At 45.4% G+C, this 19,724-nt stretch overlaps 1 protein-coding gene across 6 annotated transcripts; it reads right to left on the bottom strand.

The window, feature by feature from the left end:
- Positions 1 to 1,557: 1,557 nt before the first annotated feature.
- Positions 1,558 to 19,254, bottom strand: klhl22 (kelch-like family member 22). 6 transcript variants are annotated; one of them, XM_007910083.2, is made up of 8 exons: positions 18,622 to 18,756; positions 15,846 to 15,909; positions 14,230 to 14,514; positions 12,429 to 12,594; positions 9,343 to 10,058; positions 7,152 to 7,344; positions 6,001 to 6,234; positions 1,558 to 2,291 (listed from the first exon to the last, which is right to left on the bottom strand). In XM_007910083.2, exons 3-8 carry the CDS (start codon positions 14,430 to 14,432, stop codon positions 1,914 to 1,916), a joined length of 1,890 nt encoding a protein of 629 aa, XP_007908274.1. In that variant the 5' UTR covers positions 14,433 to 14,514; positions 15,846 to 15,909; positions 18,622 to 18,756; the 3' UTR covers positions 1,558 to 1,913. The 6 variants fall into 6 exon arrangements, with proteins under 6 accessions (XP_007908274.1, XP_007908275.1, XP_042193182.1 ...); XM_007910084.2 differs by lacking the exon at positions 18,622 to 18,756 and adding an exon at positions 17,110 to 17,127; XM_042337248.1 differs by lacking the exons at positions 15,846 to 15,909; positions 18,622 to 18,756 and adding an exon at positions 19,242 to 19,254.
- Positions 19,255 to 19,724: the final 470 nt, after the last annotated feature.

Genomic DNA, 19,724 nt, shown 5'->3' with positions numbered 1-19,724 from the left:
GTCTCTTCATTTAAATCTTCTCAAATATTGATCCCCTTTCCTTCATCCGATCACCACTGGCTAAGAATCTTTCAGCTTCCCCACTGTTGGCCATAAAGAGCAATGACTTCCCAAATGACTCCTGTTGTCACCAATGCCTCCCTCGCTGGATGGTGTACATTGGATACGATAGTAGACTATCTGCAATCAAACTAGCGGGTCAGCTAGAAATACAACAATTCCAGAACTTAGTCAGGGAATAAATCAGTACATTTATGGTCGGACAACATGAATGTTGTATGTACAATAAAACGAGCCAGCCTGATTGGGTTAGGATAATTATAATTGGGCAAGTATATTCCAGCATGAGTCAACACCTGTTTGTTTGAGGATAAAAAGTATTTTTTGCCCAAACCACAAAAGCATAACAAATCATGAATGTTTTCGATGCCTGAAATGTAATATTCCACCAGTGGAGGGTTAACTGAGGATTAAAAGTTACTGGCTCAAAATATCATTTTTGATACGCTTCGGTTCACTTCCACCACTTCCTAGTTCTGTGAATTCAAGATATTACTGTACCAAACACTCCACTTCAGCAAGCAGGTAGTCAAGAACATTTGCTTTTTGCTCAAGAACTGTCCAACTCATAAATAAAGATTAAAAATAAATTCCGCCCTTTGGTTTCCTTATTACCACAATATCAGTGCTCTCTGAAATTGCTGAAGATGAATTAGATGAAAATCCACCATTGACTTTGTTGGCTTGTTAACAAAACAAAAATTGATTGTTCAATCTGATGATACACTTGTTAAAATTCTGTTCAATTGACTGAGCAAAATGAATATGTGGATCACAATTCAATGGTGTGTGAGCAAACTTGAAATTTGTACCATTGCTTACACTACAGGCTAATAAACTGCTTTACGTGCTGTGTATTATTGACAAACGTATGGTGGTGAAAATTTTCACATCTCAGATCATTTTGCCTCATCACTATGTGGCCACTCCATCCCCCACCGCCAATTCTGTGACAAAACCATTGGACATGTCAGGCCACAAGTTTGTTCAATATATTCTGAGGTGACTTCCCGTTTATCGCATGCATCTTAAAATATTTATTCAGCTTTTTTGAAATATAAATAAATTTAAATTACTATATACCCAATGAACTAAACCAAAAATATGTTAGGCACTCATTAAAGACATCTGGCAAATTAGGCTGACTGGATTAACCATGTATTATTTGGTTAGGTCGGCCTATTGTTCAAAATGTGTTCTCTTTATTTCTGTCTTGTTTTTTAAAAAAAATATGTTTAGAACATTCAGAATATTTCTATTTTTCTTTCTCTGAAAACAACTGACTTCCATATAAACAGTTGTGATTGCACTACTCCCAGTGACTTGCAATTTGTATCGCCACAGACTAGAGCACAAGAACAGTTGAAATAAAAACGAAGGTCACCGGGAACACACAGCGGGTCTTTTGGTCATTGACCTGAAATTTTGACTCCCTTTCCTCTCTGTACAGGTGCTGCCTGACCCGCTGAGTGTACAGGTGCTGCCTGTACAGGTGCTGCCTGACCCGCTGAGGGTACAGGTGCTGCCTGACCCACTGAGTATTCCCGGACACTTTGGTTTTTAATTCAGATTTCCGGCCTCTGCAGTGTTTTGCCTTTAGAACACAGATGGATTGATTGGAATAAGGTCGGGAACTTTGGGAATTTTTCACGGGTACAATTGTATGGCACAACCTCACTGCACCAGCACTGTGCACCTCAGTTTGAACACTTTGTAAACATCTGACACCCGACCCACAGGGACTCCTTTTCTACAAAGAAATATTGAACAGAATGAATAAACTTTGGAGAGATGGAAACGTCCCTCCCATCGCCCACATTATAAGATGCCGTTGTGTATGTTTTGAACACCTCTCAGTCCTCACTGGAACTGAACTCCTCAAAGTCGGACAGGCCGCCGGGCTCGGGCTGCAGGGAGGGAAGCTGCCGCTCCGCGCGCTCCGGCTGCTTTTTTGGCGTCTGATGGCCGCGGTCCTGAATGAGCTGCCGCGGGAGTGTGAGGACACAGCAGGACATCCCGGAGTTGGCGCACTCTATGTCCGGTCCACTGTCCCATCGGTTCTCCTCCACATTGTAAATGTGGACAAAATCAGTGCGTGTGTAGCGATCGTGAGACCGGCCACCGAGGACGTAGATTCGATCCCCCAGGACGGTGATGCCCGGCTCCCCGTGACCAAACGGTAGCTGCGATATTGTCAACCACTGGTCGTGCTCAGTGTGGTAACAGGAAACCTTCACAACACACACACAATAAAAACAATACACACACACACACACAAATAAATAATTAAATAAATAAATAACGAAACCGCAGCCCGGAAACCGCAACTTTATACAACTTCTAATAGTACATGTTCCCACTGCGCCATCCACCCGCCCACCCGCCCACTCTGTGCTCCCATTGGGCCGCCCACCCGCCCACTCTGTGCTCCCATTGGGCCATCCACCCGCCCACCCGCCCACTCTGTGCTCCCATTGGGCCATCCACCCGCCCACCCGCCCACTCTGTGCTCCCATTGGGCCATCCACCCGCCCACTCTGTGCTCCCATTGGGCCATCCACCCGCCCACTCTGTGCTCCCATTGGGCCATCCACCCGCCCACCCGCCCACTCTGTGCTCCCATTGGGCCATCCACCCGCCCACTCTGTGCTCCCATTGGGCCATCCACCCGCCCACTCTGTGCTCCCATTGGGCCATCCACCCGCCCACTCTGTGCTCCCATAGGGCCATCCACCCGCCCACCCGCCCACTCTGTGCTCCCATTGGGCCATCCACCCGCCCACCCGCCCACTCTGTGCTCCCATTGGGCCATCCACCCGCCCACTCTGTGCTCCCATTGGGCCATCCACCCGCCCACCCGCCCACTCTGTGCTCCCATTGGGCCATCCACCCGCCCACCCGCCCACTCTGTGCTCCCATTGGGCCGCCCACCAGTTATTAAAAGTTATTAAAAGTTGCAGTTGGGGCTGTCAGTTTGTTACAGCCTTTAATGATAAAACACTCAATGTGAACACTCAATATATAAACTATCTGTGTAACAAGTTGTCACCTGTCCACTCTTTCAGCCAAAGCATTAGGCCAAATGTGCACTTATTTAGCACCTTTCATGTCAGGTCACCCTATCTGCTGGACAGTCCAGGGTTCCTGAGCTGGGGGGAGGGGGAGCCAAAGGGGATTGGGTGGGGGGGTGGAAAGATGACCGAAGGAGTGGTCGAAGAGGAAGGTCTTGAAGGAGTGAGGGAAAGTCATAGGGATGCCTTGGAGTTCCAGAGAATGGGGGCAGATAGGATAAAGCCTGACTGCGAATGGTGCGTCAGGTAGGTCTGAGGACATGAAGTAGGTCTGTGCCCGCTGACATTTGTAAAGCGCCTTTCGCATCAGGAGGATGTCCCAAGGCGCTGGACAGTGTTTCGGACCCAAGCTGGGGGTTGGGATTGGGGAGGGGGCTCGGGATTGGAGAGGGTGGAGGGCGGGTGGGGGGGAAGGAGGGTGATCGAAACTACTATTGAAGAGGAAAGTCTTGATATGGGGCTTGAAGGAGGCAAGAGATAGGGCGAGGTGGAGGGACTGTGGGATGGAATTCCCGAGGGTTGAGACAGAGTGGCAGAAAGCCTGCCTGCCGATGGAGCGAGGGACGTGAAGCAGGCCGGAGCTCGCTGAGCGGAGGGAGCGGGCAGGTTGAAAGATGGTTAGGTCACAGGAAACAAGGCCATGGAGGGCTTTGAAGGTGAAGCCGTTAGAAGAGACAATGTGGAGACGCTGGGAATGAAAGAGTGAACAAAAACAAGATTTCATTTATAGAGCGCCTTTCACTTGGAGGACGTCCCAAGGCGCTGGACAGTTGGGTCGGGACCCGAGCAGGAGAGAAATGGTCAGGGTGAGGGGAGGGAAGGGAGGGAGCGAGGAGGGGATAGAGAGTCGAGAGGGGAGCTGAAGGCACAGTCAAAGAGAAAGGTCTTGAGACCGGCCTTGAAGGAGTAAAGGGAGGAGGCAGCGAAGGCACTGGGGGATGGAGTTCCAGAGCCTCGGGGCTGAGAGGCTGAAGGCCCGGCCACCGATGGTAGGGCGATTGGGGCGGGGGATGTGGAGCAGACCGGAGCCGGAGGAACGGAGGGTACGGGCAGGTAGGTAGGGGGATAGTAGGTCGAAGAGGTAGGAGGGAGCGAGGCCGTGAATGGCCTTGTAGGTGAGGATGAGGATCTTGAATTCGATCCTCTGGGGGATGGGGAGCCAGTGGAGGCGAGCGAGGGTGGGAGTGATGTGGTCGCGGTGCCTGGTGCGGGACAGTACACGAGCTGCAGAGTTCTGAATGACCTGCAGCTTGTGGAGGGAGGTGGCGGGAAGGCCGGCGAGGAGAGAGTTCCCATAGTCCAGCCTTGAGGTGATAAAGGCGTGGACCAGAGTTTCAGCAGCGTGAGGGGTGAGGTAGTGCCGTAGTCTGGCGATATTCCAGAGGTGATGGAAGGCGGTGCCAGTCGTGGCGCGGATATGAGGAAGAAAGGACAGCTCAGGGTCGAACAGAACACCGAGGTTCCTGACCGGTTTTGAGACGTGGAGAGTGCAGCCTTGGATGCTGATACTGAGCATCTGCCTGAGGTGCGGAGGCGCTGACGTGAGCCAATCAGGAGGGCCTCAGTTTTGCGCACGTTGAGCTGAAGAAAGTTGTCTCTCGTCCAGGACTCAATGTCGGACAGACAGCTGTCAGGACATCGGGGGTCGTGGAGTTGAGGGTAGAGGAGGAAAGGTAGAGTTGGGTGTCATCCGCATACATGTGGAAGTTAACCCCATGTCTGCGGATGATGTCACCACAGGGGCAGCATATAGAGGGTGAAGAGGAGGGGACCGAGGACAGAGCCCTGAGGGACACCGCACAAGACAGTGCGGGGGACAGAGCCCTGAGGGACACCACATGAGACAGTACGGGGGGTGGAGGAAAAGCCATTTGTTGAAACAAAGTGAAGACGGTGGGAGAGGTACGACCTAAACCACTCAAGGACAGGGCCTTGAAGGTTGAGGTGGGAGGACAAGCGGTGGAGTAGGATAGCGTGGTCGACCGTATCGAATGCAGCCGATAGGTCGAGGAGGACGAGGAGGCAGAGGGAGCCCTGGTCGCAGATGGTCAAGATGTCATTAGTGACCTTGACCAGGGCGGTTTGTGTGCTATGGGCAGCACGGAAACCCGACTGAAGGGGTTCGAATAATGAATGGGTGAAATAATGAAATTAGGAGTGGACAGAACCATGAAGGTGGAGCTGAGAGGAGAAGCAGTGGAGAAGAACAGTGTTATCAAAAGTGTCGAAGGCAGCAGAGAGATCGAAAAGAATGAGGAGTGAGATCTAGTCACAGACAGAATGTCATTGGTGACTTTCACCAGAGCAGTCTCGCAACTGTGGGTGAGACAGAAACCAGATTGGAGGGGTTCAAGCAGGGAAAGGAAAGAGCGAAGCTGAGAAGCAACAACTCGTTACAGTACCTTGGAGAGGAAAGGCAGGATGGAGATGGGGTGGATATTAGGGAACAGGAATGGATTGAGGAATTGAAGCTATACAATTCCATCTAAGGCCCACATTCCACATACTCAATCTGTTACTTTCACTGTTTAGTGTTGGGTGGGGGAAACAAGATGAAACAAGGTAGAAAGAAAATAGAAGTGGCTGGGAACACTCAGCAGGTCAGGCAGCATCTATGGAGATAGGAAAGTGGGTTAACGTTTCAGGTCGATGACCTTTCGGCCGTTCTGATGAACCATCAACGATCTGAAATGTTAACTCACTTTCCTCTCTCCACTTTCCTCTCTCTGCCTGACCTGCTGAGTGTTCCAAGTGACTTCTGTTTTTATTTCAGAATTCCAGCATCCGCAATATTTTGCCTTTGGAAAGAATGTGGAACCTGATTATAGAAACACAAATAGATAAAATTAGTCTTTTGCTGAAAACTCACATGCATGATATCCTGCCTGTATCCATTGACATTGTTGCTTCCACCAAGGAGGTAAAGTTTTTCTCGAACAGTAGCCATTCCATGCCAGGCCCTTTCAACAGGAGCGTCAGCCTTAGATTCCCAATGGTTTGTTTCTGGGTCGTAACAGAGCAGATCCTTTAGGTAATTTCTGCCACTCCTCCCACAGGCTATGTACACCTTCCCTGCGTGCACTGTTCCAGCATGTGCATATACCTAAACATTAGTGGAGAAATATCATTTTATTCAAAGTATAAATCCTCATTCAATTAGACAGCTAAAAATGTTACTCCAGCAGAATGTAATGTAGTGATGATTCTTAAGCAGCTCTTCACAATAATAATATGATAATAATAATCCTTGCATTGGATAAAGCGCCTTATCATGTCTTCAAGACGTCTCAAAGTGCTTCACAGATTATACTGTAAAATGTAGTGACTGTGTATTTTGTGGACGAAATGCGTCAACCAATTGGGCACAGCAGTTTCACAAACCAAATAACTTACAAAGCCAGTAGGAAGAGGTAAAAGATCTGCAATGTATTGCTCTAATTATCCACATCTTCTTTTAACACCACTTTACTGTTTCTCTCACTGAACTAAAACAAACTGAACAGCCATTAGACATCTCTGCCTTATAGCGTAGAAGTCTCTAAACAAAATGGAGAGTTTCTTCTGACATCAGTGACAAAACACAAATAGATAAAATAGACAAACAGATTTGCTGCCTAAATCTTACTAATACATGGAGGATGCTAGAACAAAGAGGGGATAACTAAGTGTGGATAGCATAAATGAAAGAAGTTTCTAAGTTAATTTTGTTTTAAATTATTTTTTAATTATTCCCTTGAGAAAGCAATCCTTTGGATTTTGGTCATCCCTGTATTCCTGCTTCCCTCTTGATAACAGCTATACAAATAACACTTAGTTAATTCCAGCAAATACAAATATTTAAAACAGAAACAATTCCTAATTCCCCCCATTTCTTCTTTTACTTTTTAAGATTCCACTGAGATCAGACATGCCCTGAACACTAGACTACAATAACACTGTGGGAAGGGAATAAAGTTTTAAATGATGCAAACATGCCGTCATCATTTATTAATTAGAAGTGAAATAAGAATTATTACATACCTCTTTCTTTAAAGGCGCCACATATTCCCACGTGTTTAACCTAGAGTTGTAGCGCTCCACCACATTTAATTCCTGGTGGTAATCTCTGCCTGCGATTGCATACAGGCAATCACCGACTGCACAAATGCAATGGTCAGCGTGTGGCTGCTGCAGGGACTGGATCTGAAGCCACTTGTTATGCCGTGGATCATACCTTAAAATGAAAATAACAATAATAATTCTTGAATTTGATATAGCGCCTTATCACATCTTCGGGACATCGCAAAGTGCTTCAAGGAATATACTGTAAAGTGAATTGACTGTATATTTTGTGGGCGAAACGCGGTAGACAATTGCACACAGTCAAAAGTGAAACTGATAGTCACATAGAGGTGAGGTAGATTCCACCCCTAAGATAAACTGTTTTGACATTATTAAGCATAATGGCAAAACATTTTTGCCAATATGCTTAATGCTTATGAGGGGTTTTGATAGAGTAGATAGGGAGAAACTGTTTCTGCTGGTAAGTGGGTCGGTAACCAGAGGACACAAATTTGATCATATCTCACACCTAACACAGCTGAAACCCTTATTCACACGTTTGTCACCTCCTGCCTCCCAATTTTTCCAATGTCCTCCTTGCCATTTTCCGCAGCTCCACTACTCATAAAATCCAACTGATTCAAAACTCAGTTGCCTGTATTCTCACCTGTACCAAACTCCGCACTCCCAATACTCGCCCTTCAACCCCTCCCCAGTTCTTGCCAGGCTCCACTGGCTCCCTATGATTGAGGACCGATTGATTTCAAGATCCTCAAACACACTTACAAATCATTTCATGCTGTAGCATCTGCCTACCCCTCTGACCACTTATCCACCTGGAGCGCTTTGCCTTAATCCCTCTGCCATTTCCCCTCCTTGCTCATCTTCAGATCTTCCTCTCCAATTGTGCCTGTGGTCACCTCCCCTTTCTATCCAGCTCAGCATCAAGCTCAGTCACTCTTATGCACTCCTCCTCCTGGGACACTACTCCTGGTGAAAGCCGCTACAGTAAACAAGTCATACAAGTCATATCAGTTGGAACCATACATTTACAACAATATTAGTTTAATATGAATTATGAGTTATATCATACTTGCATCAGTCTCATCATATAGTTATATGACTTATGTTAAATTGGATTTTATATGACTTGCACATAACAAATGCACAAGTACCTAACTGGCTGGTGACGTTATGGCAAGCTTTCAAAATAGAAATTTTCAGACCTATCATTTTCTGGAACAACCATTTTCATTTTCATGTACTTTTCAACCTGTAAATGTTTTATTTGAATGTTTCTGTTGCCTTCCCTGATTTTACTGTACTTTTCTTGCAGTGGGAGATGATACAAACGTATGAGTTATCTAACAGTTGATTTGGACACTTAAACGAAGAGGACAGCCATAAAATACAGACGTAGACATATAGACATTCAGCCAGGTCCTGTTATTTATCACAAGAGGTCTGGAATATAAAAGAAAGGTGTTTCTCCAGTTATATAGCTCGCTGGTCAGACCTCATTTAGAGCACTGTGTTCAGTTTGGGGCACCCAATCTTAGGAATGCTGTAGAGGCCTTGGGAGCTGTCTAGTGACTGTTCAGTAGAATAATACAACAACAGAACCAACTTGCATTTATATACAGTAAAACTTGCATAAGGCTCTTGGTGGTAGTTCAACAACTATTGAACTACTATTGAACTATTGAACCTTGATATCTCAAATGAAGGGATTCTACTATGATGAGAGGCTGGGTACACTTGTGTTATTTTCCCTAAATACAAAAATGTTAAAGAGGGGATCTAATTGAGGTATTTAAAATAATAAAGGGAATTGACAAGGTATAACAAGGAAATTTAAATTACTGTACGTGTAAACTGGTTAGAAGCAAAACTAGAAACCATTTCAGCACACAAAGAATGTGGAATGCACTTGCCAAGGAAAGCTACAAATATACAACAACAACAAATTACATTTGTATAACAATCGATCGAGATGTGTAAAAGAGAGATAAATATTGTACTGTGATACAAGTATATTAAAGCACATGGAGCTGGGAAATGGGAATAAAAAATAAAGAGCTGCCATGAGCTAATAAAATCAAAATGCTACAGCATGATCAATCAAAACTCTTGTTCTTACATATTTATTGAAACACTAAAATTTACATACCTCCAGCAGCTGGCTTCTGCTCTATATCCTGCAGTGTTGTTATCACCACCCACAAGATAAGCAAAGTTATTTAAAACAGCAATACCCTGATTTGACATATTTGGCATTTGGGCCGGCGTAAGAGTTCTCCATTCCTGAGTCAACGGGTTCAGAAACTTAACCTCATCACTCATGTCTTCGTCTTGAGAGTACATTCCTCCAAATCCCACCACACAACAGAATTCTGATCTTAACTGTGTCAGTGGGCTCTGAAGTACAGGCTGTAGTATTTCATTCTGGTGGTAGGCCAAGGCATCTGCAAGGTTCTCTTTGAGAGGACAGGGGCTCAGTTTGTCATAGAGTTTCAGAAATGTCTGTTGCTCAATCAGTGCAAAACGGACCATCTGCAACAACTTTGGTGGATCTTGTAATGATACTTGATCCTTTTCGATCTCCTCAGGGGTATAATTATAGAGCAGAGCAGCTTCATAGACCTCACTCTCTGAATTAATCCAAAGTTTGTCACTGCTTAATAAGGTTTGGACTTTCTTCAAAGGCATTTGACGGTAGGTCTCTGTCTTACTGAAGGAGAGAAAGTTCTGAAGGATGTATGAATCAATTTTGTCACTCAATTGGGTCAAACTGTAAAGTTCGGCCAGTTCATACAGTGCCAAAATGTTGTCATTATCAATCCAGGACATGAGAAAATCACAGCAGAATACAATTACCTCTGGAATCTGCAACAAGAAAACAGAAATATCACGTCATGAAAAGTTGCACTACATTTGACAATAGTGCCTTTCACATTAGGAGGACGTCTCAAAGGGTTTCACAAGATAAACTGAAACGTTTTTACAGATTGTGTTTTGTAGGCAAACACAGCAGCTCACAACAATGATCCACAATAGCCATGAAGTGAATGACCAATTTTATTTGCAGGATTGTTGGCCAGGAAACCAAAGAGAAATTCCCTTTATTTTTCAAGTAGTGCCATGGGATATTTAACATCCATCCAAGCAAGCGGATGGGACTTTGGTTTAATGTCTTATCCAAAGGACGGGACCTCCAACACTGCACTAGAGTGTCTAGACTGTAATTCCAAAAAGTTCTATGGCCATGCCACTGTAATACGTTGGAAAGTTTTTCTGTAGGCCACAGTCAAATCGAATGAAGATCAAGCAGTCAAAAAGCCCATCTTTCATTCTCTGAAAAAAATAGACCACTGTGGTCTATTTTCTAAATTCATAGAAGCCCGAGTTGAACATTTTACGAGGAGTATTTTAACTTAAAGCATATTTATATATCCAAAGGATAATTATTGACTGGAACAAATTGCCAAGAGTGACTGTTGAGGCTGGGAACTTGCCTTATTTAAAAGAAAACACTTGATGCTGTGTTGGGAACCCAGTAGGGTGAGGATTCAGGAAGGAATGAGATAAATAAGCCTGAAGGGCTTGTTCATCCGAAAGAACCTTGTGATTTTGAGCTTTTTTTTCAACTCTTCCTGTCTGTATAACTACAATACAATGCAATTTACACTGATATAGTACCTTTCACGTCTACTCGATGTGGAGTCGATTTTAAACTAAGAATTAAAATTACTTTGCATCAATAAATCCCTCCAAAAAACCAAAAAACAATAATAAATTGGTCATTTTTAATCTACGACTGTTTGTGGGACATGGCTGTGCACAATTGGCTGCCGCGTTTGCCCACAAATATACAGTCAATTCACTTTACAGTGTGTTCTGTGAAGCGCTTTGGGACGTCCTCCTGACGTGAAAAGCGCTATATCAAATGCAAGGATTATTATTATTATTATTATTATTATAAAACCAGCTTTTCTGGGAATTACAAAGAATTTACAGCATGGAAACAGGCCATTCAGCCCAACCAGTAACTGTTTATACTCCACACGTGTCTCCATCCATTTTTTACTCCTTCCTTCCTTCTATTCCCTCTTACTCATGTGAAGATCTATTTTCCTCTTGAATTCATCTGTACTATCTGATTCAACCACCAATTCAAACAGAGTTCCAGAATTTCGCTACCCTCTGCTAAAAGCAGTTTCTACAAAATTCTCTTTTAGATTCCCCTATTCACTATCTTTCTTATACTTGTGTCCCTGGATACAGACTCTCTAAACAGTGGTAACAGTGCTATCTTTATTGAACCCTTTTATAATTTTAAAGACCTCCTCTTAAACACTTCCTCATTTTGGTGTCCTGTAGCTAAATGGTTAGAGCACTCGCCTCGCAAGCGAGAGGACTTGAGTTTGATTCCCAGGCAGGGCGAAACATTGGGCAAGTTTCATTACTCTTTAAGTTATAATTACACACGCCTCTGTTTACTTAGCAGTAACTAGGAAACCGGTTGTTAGTCAATTGGTGGATCGCTTTTCTGGGGGTAATAACCCCTTAAAAAATAATAATTTGGTCACTCAATCCACGACTGTTTGTGGAACACTGCTGTGAGAAATTGGCTGCCACGTTTGCCCACAAAATATACAGTGAATTCACTTTACAGTATATTCTGTGAAGCACTCTGAGACGTCTCGAAGACGTGATAAGGCACGCTATCAAAATATTATTGTCATCTTCTAGCGAAAGAGGCCTAATCTAGCCAGAATCTCCTGATAGCAGTAACCTGGCAGTCCTGGTATCCTCCTACTTAATCTATGCTGTATTCTTTCCATTGCTCCTATATCCATCTTATAGTGTGGCGACCAGAATTGTACACAGTACTACAAATGTGGTCTAACTACGTTTTGCACAAATAGGTTTAGTAGCTTTTTTCACTTGAAAAGTAGAGATGTTACATGTCAAGGTCAGTACAGTTCTAATCTGCTTACTTCCCTTATTTACAAATGGTTTACTCATTGCTCAACAGAAATTGAACATTTCACAAATTCCACAATAATAAACCCTCCAAGTATAACAGGTTAAAATTCCCTTCATCAGTACAATATTTTTAAGAAGCCCTTGGGCAAGGGCATAGGAAGATGGGAGTATTAGAACTTAACAACAACAAGATTACATTTGTATAGCGCCTTTCACGTCAGGAGGACGTCCCAAGGCGCTGGACAGTGTACAGCTTAAGTCAATTACCTGCAATTGGCAAGCAGTCATCAGCATGTCCTGCACATTTTCCAGGTTCAAGACCATCTCAGAAGTATATATGAAGTCCAAAATTTTGCACATGGCTAAATAAGACACCCCATGTAAAAAAACCTCTTTCTCTTGTGTCTCCCGCAGCCCACCAGCAAACATTCCCCTAGAAATAAGACAAGCATTGATCAGTCTTCAAACACAGTGGAATTAAGAATAATTCAATCTGGACAGATGATAGGGAAAGAATAGTTTTTCAGAGAACAGGAGCAAACAGCGGGGCAGGCTCGAGGGCCCAAATGGCCTACTCCTGCTCCTAATTCTTAACAGCAACATTAAACACAATGGATCGAATGGCCTCCTAATGTGTTGTATCCACATGTTCATCACATCTAGGCTCGACCACGCCCCTGCTTGTCGGCCTTCCCAACTCCTCCCTCCACAAACTGCAGATCATTCAGAACTCTGCAGCTCATGTCCTCTCCCGCCCCAGGCTCTGTGACTCTATCACCCTCACTCAGTTCCACTGGCTCACCATCCCCCAGAGGATAAAGTTCTATTTCCTCGTCCTCACCTTCAAGGCCCTCCACGGCTTTGCTCCTTCCTACCTCTGTGACCTGCTAATCCAATATCAACCTATTCACTCCCTCCGCTCAGCAGGCTCCGGCCTGCTCCACATCCCCCTTCCCACCATCGGCGGTCGGGCCTTCAGCATCTTTGCCCCCACTTCATACCTCGCTCCCTCCATTGTCTCCTCCCTGACTGTGCCTTGAACCACCCTCCTGCCCTACCCGCTCCCTAATCCCAACCCTTGCTCAGGTCTAAATCCCTGACTGTTCAGCAGCTTGGGACATCCTCCCGACATAAAAGACGCTGTGTAAATGTAATTTTGTATTGTATTGTAGATTTCTATGGTTTTATGGATTCATTAGGTCAGATATTCCAAAAGGAATATACAAAAGGAATCATAACAACGTTTATCATATTCCTCCAACATAGGAGAAAAACATATAATGACCCTGTAGCTGAATATTAAGAGTATTTATTGTTCATCATTAGGCACTAAAGAGGTTTCAAACTCCAAAGTCCCATATCTGCCAGTCATTCACATCTGACAGTCAATAAAGTCTGCCACTCTCAACGGTAATTACAACTTACATGTGCCCTTCTCATGCAGGATGCACCTAGCAAGGGAGAAGGGGGAGGTGACCAGAAGGACAGTCCAAGAGGTAGGTCTTAAGGTGAGATTTAAAGATAAAGGGTGTGCAGTAACAGAGAGATCTGGGGGTTCAGAGGAGATTTACAAGACTTATATCAGGGATGAGGGAGTACAATTATGTGGAGAGACTAGAGAGGCTGGGATTATTCTCCTTAGAGCAGAGACGGTTGAGGGGAGATTTAATAGAGGTGTTCAAAATTATGAGAGATTTTGATAAGAGTACATAGAGGAAAACTGTTTCCTCTGGCGGGTGGGTCGGTAACCAGAGGACACAGATAACTGGCAAAAGAACAGTTTCATACAGTTTCACTGGGAAAGCCAATAGGCACGGGCATGCTAATCTGAAACTTATAGTTTGGGCAACCATATGATGAGATTAAAAATAACTAAGTCTGTTGAGCTTTTAGGGGGAAATATTTCAGATAATTTCTCAATGTATAAAAGTCTTGATATATTTACTTTCTTGTTTAAATAATGGCACATTCATGAATGAACAATAAGATTTTGCTCCCAGCACTGTGGTCCCCAACAACAATTTATACACAAAAGAGAACAGCAGATGACCTAAAGACGTGTACGTACCTAAAATAATCACATGATGCTGCCAGAAGTATACGGTGAGCTTCAATTGCCTTCCCCTCCACTATCAACAAAACATCAAATAAGCTGCTACTATTCCGGAGTGCAACCAGTCCGTCCAGCAGAGACTGTGAATGTGTTGAACTCCGATATGTATGGCTCAGCCGTTTCTGACTTTGCTGTTTTGCTTTGTGCTCCTCCGCCATTGTCAATCAAATGCTATCAGGCACACAGGCTTCATGGATGTGGGCCGTCAGTTCAGGGCCAAGAAATAACTGGACATGCGGTCTAAAAAATATCAGAGATACAATCAAAATAATTCAGCTTGCAAGGACAACCAAATAGACAGACAGGAATATCACAGATCAGGGAAGTCCCATCTTTGGTGCATTGTAGAATCATAGAATTATACAGCACAGAAGGAGGCCATTCAGCCCATCATACTCATGTCAGCTCTATGAAAGAGCTATCCAAATTAATCCCACTCCCCGCTCTCTCCCTATAGCCTTGCCTTGCTAATTTGTCCTAACCAAATTCTATCCAATTCTTGCTTGAAAGTTTTTTTTTATCAAATCTGCTTCCACCACCCTTTCATTGTCTGTGCTAAATTAGTGGATGATACAGTGAACCTCAGCATTGATAGACAGGGACTGGGAAGAAACAGCTGACAAATTATGGATCAGAACGGTGACTTTCTGGTCTGTGATGTACCACATCACTTAATACATTAATCCAATCTTCAGAAGATCCCTCAACTCCCAACAAAACATCTAACTTCATACACTCGTCCTTAAATTTATACCGATTTTTTTTGTTTCAAACAGCTGATCCTCATAGTATTGCTTCCACCTCAATATTCAAATGAGATCAATAATAAGGTATCTTTTTGGTTGTGGAACTTTAATTTTTTATAACAGATTTCTGTGTTTTTACAGACATTATCTTTCCTTGAGCTACATTTCAACTGTGTATATTGTAATTAATATGTACAATCAGCTTAACTGAACTCACAGGTATGCTATTAGCTATTCAAATAAGAAGAAAATAACATTCTAGAATTTAAATCAACACCAGAAACGCAAGCCACAATGACAAGGAAATGAATACAAAACATCATTATCATTAGTTTAGCCAACTAACAACATTATTAATAATCACCTTTGCATTTAATGTGACGCCTTTCAGTCGGGAGAACGTCACAAAATATTTCACAGGATATTACAGTAAAGGGTAGTGAATGTGTTTTGTAGACTTTGTTTCGTTTCAACAAAAAAATGCTCATAACAATGTACAAATTCTAATTTGAATCACTTACAGTTGCAATGAACTTTTAACATTTCATAAAAGCATGAAATTGAAAAGGCCATTTAGTTAATAAAGCACACAATATCTACAAACTACACACAATACTTTACCTTTCAGGTTTTAAAATTTGAATCATTGCTTGTTGGTCACAAAACACACCTAGGGATCAGTCATACAACATTTTGAAAAGCGTAGAGAATGCAACACAACCACAACCACTGAAGCTTATTTTAGCAACACAGGAAGGTCAAAAATTACAGCTGTCCAACCCAATGACTCAGCCTACAAATGGCTTCAGAATCTTCAATATGCACCTTCTATGTAGTTGTAAATATTGAATCATTCTGCAGTGCGAGTTCACCTGAGGATGTAGTCCGGCTTCCAAAAGCAAAAGGAACAGAATGCAAACATTTTAAATGTGAAAGCATTTTGATATAGATCTTTTAGCAGTGCTGAGGTCTGGGAAAAAGGTCGATACTTTCACTTTTACTTTAGACGTTTGGAGTAAACAAGATTTAAACATCATACACAAGTTGTTTATCTTGTACTGAACTGCCTGCGATTCAAGGGGAGTAAATCAGAACAAATCTGCAGAAACACTACTTCAGTGAGCAAGTAGTAAACGTATGGAACAGGCTCCCAGGGAGACAGTGGAAGCAGAAAATGTTGTTTGTTTCAAGAACAAATTAGATAGATTTCTGCTAAAAGGGGCGCGAGACAGGGTCGCGGGGCAAGAGATGGGGTCACAGGGGGAGAGACGTGGTCGCGGTGGAGAGACTGGATCGCAGGGGGAGAGACGAGATCACGAGGGGGTGAGAAATGGGGTCGCAGGGGAGCGAGAGATGGGGCCGTAGAGGGTCACGGGGTGGCGAGAGACGGGGTCTCGGAGGGGCGAACGACAGGGTCACGGGAAGACGGGATCGCGGTGGGAGACACGGGATCGCGAGGGGGTGAGAAACGGGGGGACGGGGGGGGAACGAGAAAAAGTGTCGCGGGGGAGATAGGATCGCGGTGGAAGAGACATGATTGTGGGGGGAGAGACAGGATCGCGAGGGGGTGAGTAACGGGGTGCCGGGGAGGTAAGATACGGGGTTGCAGGGGGAGAGACAAGGTCGTGAGATATGGCTCGCGGGGGCGGCGAGAGAGGATCACAGGGGGTCATGACGGGGAGAAGGGGGTGAATATTAATTTGTCCACAAAATACACAGTGAATCCACTTTACAGTATATTCTGTGAAGCGCTTTGAGGCGTCTCAATGACTTGATAAGGCGCCATATCAAATGTAAGGATTATTCTTCTAAATTTGGTATAGTGCCTTTCATGTTGGGAAAACATCCTAAAGAGCTTCGCAAAGATAACAATAATAATCCTTGCATTTGCTTTAGCGCCTTATCATGTCTTTGACTGGTGTCTCAAAGCACTTCACAGGATACACTGTAAAGTGTAGTGACTGTGTTTTTGTATATATTTTATATGGGGTAGTCAGGGGGATAGAGAGGGGCGGGGTGGGGGGGGGAGAACCAAGAGAGAGAAATGCTAATCATTATTATTATGTGAAACGTCTGTCTGTCTGTTTACCTCAACACAAGCACAGCTGGAGCCGGACTGACTGGGACTTAAACAACAACAGGACACCCCCAAATAAAACATGGAGCTCCAAATCCAATCCAAATACAATGCTCCCCCAACCAATACAACACCAGTGACAATCTGCGGGCCCTGTTTTGCCCGTCACCCTGTGGGGGAGACTGCTCTCTCTCTCTGTCTGTCTGTCTGTCTCCCTGTGGGGGAGACTGCTCTCTCTCTGTCTGTCTGTCTGTGGGGGAGACTGCTCTCTCTCTCTGTCTGTCTCCCTGTGGGGGAGACTGCTCTCTCTCTCTGTCTGTCTCCCTGTGGGGGAGACTGCTCTCTCTCTCTGTCTGTCTCCCTGTGGGGGAGACTACTCTCTCTCTCTGTCTGTCTGTCTGTCTCCCTGTGGGGGAGACTGCTCTCTCTCTGTCTGTCTGTCACCCTGTGGGGGAGACTACTCTCTCTCTGTCTGTCTGTCTGTGGGGGAGACTGCTCTCTCTCTCTGTCTGTCTGCCTGTGGGGGAGACTGCTCTCTCTCTGTCTGTCTGTCTGTCTCCCTGTGGGGGAGACTGCTCTCTCTCTGTCTGTCTGTCTGTCTGTGGGGGAGACTGCTCTCTCTCTCTGTCTGTCTCCCTGTGGGGGAGACTACTCTCTCTCTCTGTCTGTCTGTCTGCCTGTGGGGGAGACTGCTCTCTCTCTCTGTCTGTCTCCCTGTGGGGGAGACTACTCTCTCTCTCTGTCTGTCTGTCTGTCTCCCTGTGGGGGAGACTACTCTCTCTCTGTCTGTCTGTCTGTGGGGGAGACTGCTCTCTCTCTCTGTCTGTCTGTCTCCCTGTGGGGGAGACTGCTCTCTCTCTGTCTGTCTGTCTGTCTCCCTGTGGGGGAGACTGCTCTCTCTCTCTCTGTCTGTCTGTCTCCCTGTGGGGGAGACTGCTCTCTCTCTCTCTGTCTGTCTGTCTCCCTGTGGGGGAGACTGCTCTCTCTCTCTCTGTCTGTCTGTCTCCCTGTGGGGGAGACTGCTCTCTCTCTGTCTGTCTGTCTCCCTGTGGGGGAGACTGCTCTCTCTCTCTCTCTGTCTGTCTCCCTGTGGGGAGACTGCTCTCTCTCTGTCTGTCTGTCTCCCTGTGGGGGAGACTGCTCTCTCTCTCTCTCTGTCTGTCTCCCTGTGGGGGAGACTGCTCTCTCTCTGTCTGTCTGTCTCCCTGTGGGGGAGACTGCTCTCTCTCTCTCTGTCTGTCTCACTCACTCTATCTGTCTGTGTGTCTCTCTCTCTGTGTCTGTGTCTCTGTGTCTGTCTCTGTCTGTGTGTCTGTGTCTCTGTCTGTGTGTGTGTCTCTCTCTCTCTCTCTGTCTGTGTGTGTCTCTCTCTGTGTGTCTCTCTCTGTCTGTCTGTGTCTCTGTGTGTGTGTCTCTCTCTCTCTCTGTGTCTCTCTCTCTCTCTCTGTGTGTGTGTGTCCGTGTCTGGTTAATCAGTACAACACGGCAGTGTTCGTTCCAATAAAAGTGAGTTTCGCCACTTACCCTCGAACCCCCACCCCCAAACAACCCCCAAACCGAACCCGAGGCCGAGCAGCGGGTGCGTCGTCCGGGTTTAAAATCGCTCGCTGTCTTTTCACGAGATGTGTGTATGCGTTTAGTGTGTGGAGTGTGTGTCTGTGTGTGAGTGCGTGTGTGCGTGTGTCTGTGCGTATATTATTTTTTATATTTTTAAAAAAAAATCAAAAAATAAAATAAAATTCAAAAGACATTTTTTTTTAAAAAAACGACAATAACAATAATCAAAAAAAATAAAATATAACCAGAAGAAGAAGATCAGCGTTTATCGCTTAAATCCTCGGAGGGGGAGGAGGAGGGGACGCGTGTGTGTGTGTGTGTGTTTTTTTTATATAAAAAAGAAATCCGCTCGAAAAACATTGGCCGAGAGGAGGAGGAGGAGAGAGGAGGAGAGTGTGAGGTGACGCCCGGGAGGAAGGCGGTGAGAGACGCTCGCGCCAACATGGCGGCCGCGCCTGGAAGGCTCTGGAAAAGGCGCGCGGCCGCCATGTTGGCGCGGCCGCCATGTTGGCGCGAGCGTCTCTCACCGCCTTCTTCAGGCTCCGGAAAAGGCGCGCGGCCGCCATGTTGGCGCGGGCGCCTCTCACCGCCGTGCGCTTCAGGTCGGTTTCACTTTTTTTCTCTCTCTCTCTCTCTGTCTCTCTCTGAGGTGACTCCCAGGCTCCTCCCGCTTTCATTTACGATTATGATCGCCGCCGCCGCCGCCGCTGCTGCTGCCGTCGTCGTCCGTCGTCGTGCTCGTCGTGTGTACGATACCGCGCCCCCCTCGCGGCCTCGAGACGTCTCCTCGACGGCGCTTGGCTTGGCGGGGGGGGACGGGGGCGAAACCTCCCCCACACAAACGGCCGTGGGTTGAAAATGACCGATTTATTATTTATTATTGTTTGTTTATTATTGTTTTTTTTGGAGGGATTATTATCGGGCGCGGAGTAAGGAAACTTGCCCAAGGTTTTGCCCCGCCTGGTACTCTATACACGTGCGGATATAAATGCCGACCCTCCTCCCCACTGACTCCCGCTATACACAGGCTGAATAATGCCGAGCGAGAGCCGCCATCCCGGGGCACGGGC

This window comes from Callorhinchus milii, unplaced genomic scaffold, assembly GCF_018977255.1.
Source record: "Callorhinchus milii isolate IMCB2004 unplaced genomic scaffold, IMCB_Cmil_1.0 Scaffold8, whole genome shotgun sequence".
NCBI classification, from domain to species: Eukaryota; Metazoa; Chordata; class Chondrichthyes; order Chimaeriformes; family Callorhinchidae; genus Callorhinchus; species Callorhinchus milii.
The sequence above is the reverse complement of the archived record's forward strand: the minus strand, read 5'-3'. Positions and strand labels throughout refer to the sequence as shown.